The sequence below is a fragment of the Eumetopias jubatus genome, unplaced genomic scaffold, assembly GCF_037043125.1.
Source record: "Eumetopias jubatus isolate StellerSeaLion01/CBP00866 unplaced genomic scaffold, mEumJub1_p1.0 scaffold_2, whole genome shotgun sequence".
NCBI lineage: Eukaryota > Metazoa > Chordata > Mammalia > Carnivora > Otariidae > Eumetopias > Eumetopias jubatus.
In genome coordinates, this window is record NW_028274808.1 from 101,994,195 (window position 1) to 102,004,166 (window position 9,972).

General features: G+C 35.6%; 1 protein-coding gene across 4 annotated transcripts in view; it reads left to right on the forward strand.

The window, feature by feature from the left end:
• Nucleotides 1-9,448, forward strand: part of TRPC3 (transient receptor potential cation channel subfamily C member 3) — a 69,961-nt gene extending 60,513 nt beyond the window's left edge. For 3 of the 4 annotated variants that reach the window (XM_088019929.1, XM_088019934.1, XM_088019936.1), the window contains 2 exons: nt 6,166-6,241; nt 9,306-9,448. In XM_088019929.1, the coding sequence (XP_087876055.1) occupies nt 6,166-6,241; nt 9,306-9,448 (219 nt within the window). The remainder of the gene's footprint in view (nt 1-6,165; nt 6,242-9,305) is intronic. The other variant, XM_088019937.1, reaches the window with a different exon arrangement.
• The last annotated feature ends 524 nt before the right edge of the window (nt 9,449-9,972 follow it).

The window sequence follows — 9,972 nt, forward strand, 5'->3', positions numbered from 1 at the left end:
GAAATAGAAGCTTAGAGAGTTAAAGCACCTTGGGTTCACTCAGCTAATAAATAAAGACCTGTTCAAATTCAGAGATTTTTTTTTTTTACTCCAAACTCCTTCTGCCTCCTTTTAATTTTTAAGCAGTTTTATTTTTTGTAGAGATAGGATTTCTAAATAACACATTTCTGAATGGTTCCAAACAAGACCCTTTTATAAGCTCTGAATTGCTCTCAGTTTAGGTATTAGCTAAAGTTTTTACAGCTTTGTTTGTAAAAGTGAAAAATGTTTGTTTGTTATAATTGAGGGGCTGTTGCTGCTGGAGATGGAATGAATGCACAGGCTGGGGAGGCACATCAATTTGTTAGGCAGCATTAAAAACCTACTCAGAAGAACATTTTAATAGTTTTTATTTTATTTTGTTTTAATTATAAACTATTTCAAACACAGAAGGGTACCATAAATATACTGTTAGACATTTGTGCCACTACCATCTTGATTGAATAAATGTCAACATTTTCCCATATTCATTTTGGACCTTTTTTGGTAAGGATTTTCTGATACAACTAAATGCCCCTACCCTATCACATTAGCCTTCATCCCTCCCCAGTGATCTTCACGATCTTGAAGTTCGAGTGTGTTCTTCCCATGCGTGCTTCTATATATTTATTACTTATATAAGTACATTCATACTTTTATGTACTAGTTTTATGTGTTTTTAAAATATACATAAATGAATAATATACTACATATTCTGCTTTTTACACTTATCTTTATGCTTTTTGAGAATTACCTATATTGATACATGTATATCTTGTTTTTCATTCTTACTGGTATAGTATAATATTCCATTGTATGAATAAACCATTTTTGTTTATTCATTCCTCTATTGATGAATATTTAGCTTATTTTCTTTCTTTGACTATTATAAATAATGCTATAATGAGCATCTTAGTAAATGTCTACTCTTGCATATTTGTGTTTTTCTGGATGACATACCTGGGAGAAGTTATATCAGTTAATATAAACTGAGCAACATGGTACAAGAGTTTCTCACTGTTCTCAGAAGCACTTGGTATTAACAGATTTTAAAAATTTTGCCTACTAAAAAACACCTGCCCTGTACATCTTCAAAAATGTTGGTATCATGAAAGACAAAGGCCAGGGAACCATTCCAGATTAAGGAAGACTGAAGATAAATAACATCTGAAAGCAATATTGTTCTTCAATTAGAAAAAAGAGACTGAATATGGACCATGTATTACACAGTCCTTGACTCATGTAACTTTTTCTAAGGTTTGATCATTGTGGCATGGTTATATAAGAGAATATTCTTGTTCTTTGGAAATATAGAAGTTATTACAGATAAAAGGATATGATGTTTGAAATTTATTTTCAAATGCCTTAGCAATATAATAATAATACACAGAGAGAAAGCAGTGTAGCAACTTTCTAACATTGGTGAATCTAGGTGAAGAGTATATGTGAATTCATTTTACTTTCAACTCTTCTGTAGATTTGAATTCTCAGAAGGAAAAATGTTTGCTAAACTCATAGGTGTAAATGTATTCATTATTTTAATTTACTCTTCTCTGATTACTAGTGAGATTGAACATCTTTTTATATGTTGATCGTTTAGATTTCCTTTTTTTTGTGAATTTAAATTCCTTTTCCTAATTCTAATTGGCTCTTTGTCTTTTCCTTCTTGACTTCTCAAGATTCTGTAATAGTCTTTATCCCGATTCTTTGTTGATGTATTTTGCAAACCACTTCTCTTAATTTTTGGTTTGTCTTTTAACTTTGGGTAATGGGTTCATTAAGGAGTCTCAGCTTATGAGTGTATAAAATGACTTTGTTTTCAGTATTTTTCCACTAACTGTCCTATTTTGGATTCTTCTTTTCCATTGGATGGAGGATCCCTTTACACATCTTGTCAAGACTCTGTAACTTTCCAGTGACTTGGTTATTAAAAAGTCTCATTTTTGTAATTAAAGAGACAGTTAAATTGATCTTGAACCATGAATCTCCAAATCTAAAGCTCTTCTCCTTACTCCTAGCACAAGCTAAACCTTTCCATGTCTCTGGTGGAGAAAGGTAGTGGTCTGCTTTGTACATACATCCCCCTGCTAACTCATTGAGGTGCTAATTCTGCTATGTGGAGTGGGAAGAAGAAGCCAAGGGGCAAGCATCTTTTCACTTGAGTGAACTGTAGGTGCAGCTTCTTCCTTGTTTGTCACTACTGCTCTAATGTTGACCAAGTTTTAACATCTTCACTGTGGCAGGCACCCATGTGCTGCCTCTGTAACTGGGTTGGAGGACATATTGAGAGGGTTTGAAAAGGCCATGTGGGCTACCTTCCCTTTTGCACAGCTCCTGAAGCAGAGATCTAGCTCTGATTTAAGGTTCACATCTAATTTTCACCTTTTCACAGGGACATCTCATCATCCCAGCCCCATTTATTGAATAGACTCCCCTTTCCCACTGATATGTACTACTGCCTTCCACCCAATGTAGTGGAAATTTTATCTGTTTGCCAAATAATGGGAGTACAGGTTGACCCAATGGCTGTTCCACTGTTAACTGAGTTCTTTTTTCTCTCTGACTTAATTGCCAGGAGCAGGTCGGCAAGTTTGCTGGAATTGATATTTAATTGGGAGCAGGATGCCAAGACTTTGGTTTAGGCAACTCTAATTTTTTTTAAAAGATTTTATTTATTTATTCAACAGAGAGAGAGATAGCAAGAGCAGGAACATAAGCAGGGGGAGTGGGAGAGGGAGAAGCAGGCTTCTGGACGAGCAGGGAGCCTGATGTGGGGCTCGATCCCAGGACCCCAGGATCATGACCTGAGCCGAAGGCAGACGCTTAACTACTGAGCCACCCAGGTGCCCCAAGGCAACTGTAATCTTTATGAGTGATTGCCTTGGCTTTTTCCCGTCCCTTGGCTTCTGGGGAGTGGAGGTACACCACCTCCCTTCCACCCAGAGAGAGAAGAACCTCTCCACCCCAAAGGCCCGCGATCCCTCCCATGTCTCAGTCCTTTTCCTTATGTGGAGTGAGGAGGAAGTTGGTGGCAAGTCCTGGTCTGGTGATTCTCAATAAGCCTTGAGGGGGCGGTGGCTGGCCCCAGCTGCTAGTGAAAACTTGGTCTTGGACCATGGAGAACTTAGCATCCTTTCTCATCAGTTTTGGATTTATCAACCATGTCAGGACAACCAGAAAAATCCAATTTGACATAAGGTTACATTTCATTGGTATTCTTTCTTGTATAAAAGTTTTAAAATGTCTTAATACAGTCAGATTTACTAATCTTTTCCTTATAGCTTGTCCTTTCCTTTAGCTTTTTCAAGAAGTATTTCCCTGTTCCTTTCAAAATTTTGCTTTTCACATTTAGATCTTTTGTCTATATGACTCTTGAAAAATTTGTTTTATATGTGATATGAGGTAGAGATCTAATTTTAATTTTCCCAAAAGGATAGCTCTTGTGTTAGTACTATTTGTTGAATAGTCTTTTCTTTCCCACTGATTTGTATTATTGCCTTTCAAGTTGCTTTTTTTTTTTTTTAAGATTTTATTTATTTATTTGAGCGAGAGAATGACAGCGAGAGAGGGAACACAAGCAGGGGGAGCCCTATGCGGGGCTCGATCCCAGGACTCTGGGATCATGACCTGAGCCGAAGGTAGACGCTTAATGACTGAGCCACCCAGGTGCCCCTCAAGTTGCTTTTAATTGATATCTATTTCTTTGTATTTTCTTTCTATAGGAATCACCTTTGCTATCCCCTAAAGTTAATTAGCTACCTGACATGTCCACCCATCATAGTGAATTGTTCCAATGACATTTTATTAGAGTAGGAGCTGTGTTCACTATTGCATCCCTAGCATTTAGTACAGTACCTGGCACAGAGTTGGCTCTCAATAAATATTTGGTGAAAAAATGTGCAAGTCCAGGCCAAGATCCACGCAGCTGTGAGTCTGCCCTGAAGTCTAAATTCCACAGCATTTGATAGGTTTTCTATTTTACTGCGATTGGTAAAATGGGTTTTTCCTTTCCAGTTGCATAGTTTCTCTCTTGATCTGTTATTCTTTGAGATAGACATTTTGAATATTCCTAGATTTCTCCCTTTTCTTGAGCTTGGCATCTAATAGGTCACTTAACTTCATGATTTCTACTTTCTTAAAATTAAGATATATTTTCTATTCCTACTATATCTTCATTTTACCTCAGGCCTTTTTTCCCCCTTTCCTTTTTTTTTAGTGTGATATTTGATATATGCACAAGAATGTGAGTAACACATAATAAATTATAATTACATGTACCCCTGTGCAAACCACCACTTGCCTAAGAATGGTAACATTATCTGTCCATTGCATCTACTTAGGTGCTCCTCCCCGGCCCACCCCTTCCCTCCACCTAAGAGGTAATCGCTAAGCTGAAGTTTGAGTTCTCATCCTCTTGCTTTGGTTTCCTTTTCAAATATAGACTTATTACATATAAAAGTATTCCTAACAATGCATTATGTAGATTTACTTATTGAACTTTATAAAATAGTTTCATACTTTGTGAAGTCTGAACTGAATTTTTCATTCAACATTTATGCTTCTAAGATTCATCCGTCCTGTTGTGTGTGGCTATGACTCACTAATTTCATTATTTAATTTCATTAGTGAACACAATGAGATTACATTGTGTAACATAACATGGTTTCTCTATCCTCCTGTTGATATTTGTTTAGACTGTTTCCAGATTTGTATTTGCTACTTCGGATAAGATTGCTATAAACATTGTTGTTTATGTCTCTTGGTCCACATGTGTAAAGTTTTTCCAGGCTCTGTATCAAGAAGTGGACTTTCTAAAAAAAAAAAAAAAAAAAAAAAAGAAGTGGACTTTCTGGGTGAAAGGATATGCCAGTGTTCGACTTTAAAAGATAATGCGAAATTGCTTTTCAAAGTGGTCTGTTTATACTCATGCCAGTAAAGCATTAAAGTCCCCATTGCCTTATATTCTTTCCAACATTTGGCATTATAAGATTTATTAATTTTTTCCCTTTTTAGATGGGAAATTGTGTCTCCTTTTAATTGTAATTTATATTTCCCTGAGAAATGAATTTGAGATTGTTTTATATGCCTACTGACTATTCATGATTCCATTCTTGTGTAATGCCTGTTTGTCTTTGCCCTGTTTTTCTATTGGATTATTTGAGTTTTTCTTCTTGAATTAAAGTTCTTCATACATTTTAGATCCAAACTAAATTCTTTATCAGTTGTAAGTATTGCCAATATTTTCTTCCAGTTTGTGGCTTGCTTTTTTAATTTTCTTTATAGTATCTCTATAACCAGAAGTTTTAATGACGTTTTAATAGTAATAATGTTGAATTTATCAATCTTTTCTTTTATAATTAGAATTTTTTTATCTTGTTTATAAAACATCCAGCTCTACACTGAATTTATAAATACATTCTCCTATGGTTTCTTTTAAAGGATTTAAAAGCTTTGTCTTCCACATTTTAGATGCATGTGGAATTAGTTTTTGTGTGTGTGGTATGAAGTAGGGCTCTAATTTTATTTTATTTTTTCCTTATGGATAAACAGTTATCCTGTAAGAGCATTTATTTAGATTGAAATATATTTACAATATATATTGCTATGAGAAGAAAGCATACAATATAACAGAATATATGGTACTTTGAAAACATAAAATATACATATAGTATTTAGTGCATATACAAAATTTAAAGAGACATACAACAAAATAACAAACAATAATGATTATCTTTGGATAGTGGGACAATTGATGATCTTTGTTTATTTCTTCTTTTCTGTGTTTTCCAATTTTTCTCCGTTGAACATATATTCATATTTTTTTAACAGTGAAAAATAAGGTAGTGTTTATAGATGATAATGCGGTGTCAGCACATCTTAAAGAGAAAACATGAATTTAAATTCTCCAACTTAACTTTTTTTATATAGCTTCTTCCATTCCTAGGGGTGGGGGGGAATGTTTGTAGATTATGCAGTAAGTCTCAATAGAAGGTGAAAAATCTGGGTGAATCTTCTATAATTAGTTAGATAAAATTTCTCTCTCCTGAGCTGCGTTTGCTTTACAGGTATGTAAAACTCTTTGGAGAATAGGATCCATGTTACTTATGTATATCATTGATGATATAATTATTTCTTTTTGATCAACAGCAGATAATGAAAAGACTTATAAAGCGATATGTTCTGAAAGCACAAGTGGACAAAGAAAACGATGAAGTTAATGAAGGTAAGCATCTCCACCTTGAGAAGCATCCTTTTGCAACTAACTTAATGACCTTGGAAAACTTGATATTGAAAGATACTTTAAAAATCCAATCTCAAGTAACAGTTCCAAGATTGATAGGAGAATCTTAGGTTACATTTCTAAAACTCTATCTTTTAAAAGAAAGGGTTATTAAAAATGTCAATCAGAGACAGTTGATTTCTATTTAGAATGCCCTAACTGATTCTTAGAATGTAAAACCTGCCATCATTTTGGGAGCCTTTAAATTCCTATTACATAAAGTAGTCAGTAGTTTCAATTCTTTTGCAGTGAGTTCACGTGAGTGTTAACATTTTTCCAATGTTAACATTTTCCAATAAAATAGTTGGCTGGTTGGCTCAAATAGAACCTACATTTCTTCAGAAAAATGTTTCCTTTGTTGTACAGAAAGAAATCTGTAACCCATTTTTCTCATCTGCTGTTTCTCTTTTCCCTTTCACTTTTCTCCTTGGCTCCTTATTTAAAGGTGCCTATTTTTCCAGGCATATCCTAGGCAGGGCAGCTGTCCGTACTATAAAAATGTTTCACCAAACGCTAGGCCAAAGAACAGGCCCAGAGTTGGATAGAAATCAACCTGGGAAAAGTAAGTTGCCTTAAAAATGGAAACTTAGCTTCCAATAGCAATGAGATGCCACTAGATCTATCTATGCCGATAAGAGAAGAAAGGGCTAAACTAAATAAAACGTGATGGGCAGGCACCTGGTTGGCTCAGATGGTTAAGCGTCTGCCTTCAGCTCAGGTCATGATCCCAGAGTCCTGGAATCGAGTCCCACGTAGGGCTTCCAGCTCAGCGGGGAGCCTGCTTCTCCCTCTGCCTCTCTCTATCTCTGTCTCTCATGAATAAATAAAAATCTTTAAAAAAATAAATAAATAAAACGTGATGGGCTTCAAAGCCATTACTTGATTTATGCAAAGACTCCCTTGAAAATCTGGATCAGTCCACTGGTACATGTATGTAGAAAAGAAGTCTATGAATGTGTGATTGAGGACCAGCAAAAATCCAATTATGATGCCCTAGAAACTGTCTCAGGGAGACAGGATGGAAAGGGGTTGTAGTTTAGAAAGCAGAAATCTGATCAGTAACCTCCCTGCTGGGTGGCAGTTGGGAGAAGAAAAACAAAGTGATCTGGGGGAATTGGATTGCTGACAGCATCAAAAACAAATGGGCATCTTCCATGTCCTTGCACCAAAGAGGAAAATAAGTTAATGAGAATTTGGAGTTCTGAACAAAGTTTTAACTAAACTATCATACAGTTTAACATCCTCATTTAATAAATGAAGAAACTGAGGTCCAAGAGGTTGAGTAGTTTGTGTTTCCCGTATTGGCAGATGACATATAACACTTAATGCCTAGTCTCCCCATAACTCAAAAACAAGGGAGGAGGATATGGCACTAAGGAGGTGAAAGGGAATCTAGTGGGTTTGTAGTCCAAATGTGATATTGAATGTGTGAAAATCCATTTATTTCACCACAGACCAGCCTCAGGATTTCAAATTAGATCATATTGCCAGATGGGAAAGGAAGAAGCACTTTTTTTTTTTTTGCCTAAAAAAAGGAATCTGCAAATGTTTTATGTGTATTCTTGAGGAATAGTTAGAGTTCCTTAACATAAAAAGTTTCTGAGATATATAGATATATAGATATATATATGAAAGAATGTAGAAATTATACTTTAAAGCATCATAAACGTACCAGGTAATATCATGGAAGGTATGTTTTACATGTGATTCTTTTACAGAAAGCTTGTTAAAGTACCAATAATTTGAAGAATCATTTCTTAGATTCAAGATAAATTTCTTTTTTTTTTAAAGATTTTATTTATTTGAGACAGAATGAGAGAGCGAGAGAGAGCACATGAGAGGGGGGAGGGTCAGAGGGAGAAGCAGATTCCCTGCCAAGCAGGGAGCCCGATACGGGACTTGAGCTGAAGGCAGTCGCTTAACCAACTGAGCCAACCAGGCGCCCCAAGATAAATTTCTGCCCCAAAGTTCACCTTTCAATGTCAATGGCTTATCTACATTGCCATCATTTGCAAGACAGTCCAGTTCTTAATTGAAAACTACATATGCTCAAAATACTGCCAAGCTGAATTATGAGAATAGTTGTGTTTTAATAGTGAGAAGTCTCCTCTGGAGACTCTTATATGTATACCCATTGCCAATGGTATCACATTAAACTTAATTTTACCATTGCTTGTTACTTCCTTATACATTGGTTCTCTGTGTCCTACGAAATGTTCCTTGGCCCCAAGTTCATTGCCATTGACTTCCTTAATAATCACTCCTACTTTTTTTTCTTCCCTTCCCTTACTTCAAACCTGACTTAAAATTTACTTGTTCTATGTCAGTATTTGCCTGTTAAACAGACTGAATCACCTTTAGTAAAATTTCATCTTGCTAGGAGTCTCTTCCATTCTAGCAAAGGGAGATGATCCATGTAGGTTTTGACCCTTATGTCTGAGGGAACCAAAGGGACTCCCTATAGACAGAATGGGATACTCTGGCTGTAGATCAGTTAGCCGAAAAATCACCCTGTGTTAAGAGGTGATTAAGCCACAGAACAATACTTTAGCTGAATCTTGCTATTGAAAACATAGCTGGACTATTTTTATAGATTTTTCAAAGGTCAATATATTTTTAAAGACTAATACTTCTTGGGATGCCTGGGTGGCTCAGTCAGTTAAGCGTCTGCCTTCCAATCAGGTCATGACCCAGAGTCCTGGGATGGAGTCCTGCATCCAGGCTCCTTGCTCAGCAGGGAGTCTGCTTCTCCCTCTGCCTGCCACTCCCCCTGCTTGTGTTCTCTCTCAATCTCTCTGACAAATAAATTTTAAAAATCCAAAAAAAAAAAAATAGACTAATACTTCTTAAATATCCTGCAGGAAAAAATTTGATAAAACTGCCTTGGACTTTATGAAGCAAATGTATTCATATTATATGAATTTGTATGATTTTCATTCTTTGTTCTTTTCTAAATCCAAAGAGCAAATTACCAACGATTTTTTTTTTAAAAATACAAATACTATAGGTGAATTAAAAGAAATCAAGCAAGATATCTCCAGCCTTCGTTATGAACTTTTGGAGGACAAGAGCCAAGCAACTGAGGAATTAGCCGTTCTGATTCATAAACTCAGTGAGAAACTGAATCCTAGCATGTTGAGATGTGAATGATTCAGTAACCTGGAATAATGGCTTTGACTATAGCACAAATGTGGGCAATAATATTTCTAAGTATGAAATACTTGAAAAACTATGGTGTAAATTTTTAGTGTTAACTACGTTTATCATGTGAATCTTTAAAACATAGGTCTTAATGATTTTACTGTTTTATCACATGAAAATGGTCTTCATTTTAATTGTCTGCCTTGACATTATAAACAATGACATGCCATTGTATTTAAAGGCCCCGTATTATTACATTACTGACATTTTTGTCCACTTTAGAATAAACTCTGTGTCTTTGCACTACCTATTTGCCTCCAAGAGACTGTAAGCTCCTTGGGGACAGGGACCATGTGTTATTCATCTTTGTGTCTCCAGCATTTAGTACAGTGCCTGGTACATAGTAGGTGCTCAATAAATGTTGAAACCAACTAAACGGAACTGCCAACAAAATACAAATAAAAATAAAAAGGCCATCACTATGTAGCATTCCTTCCCTTGTCCAAGTGTTGAAGAGATTTTTTTTTAATAGA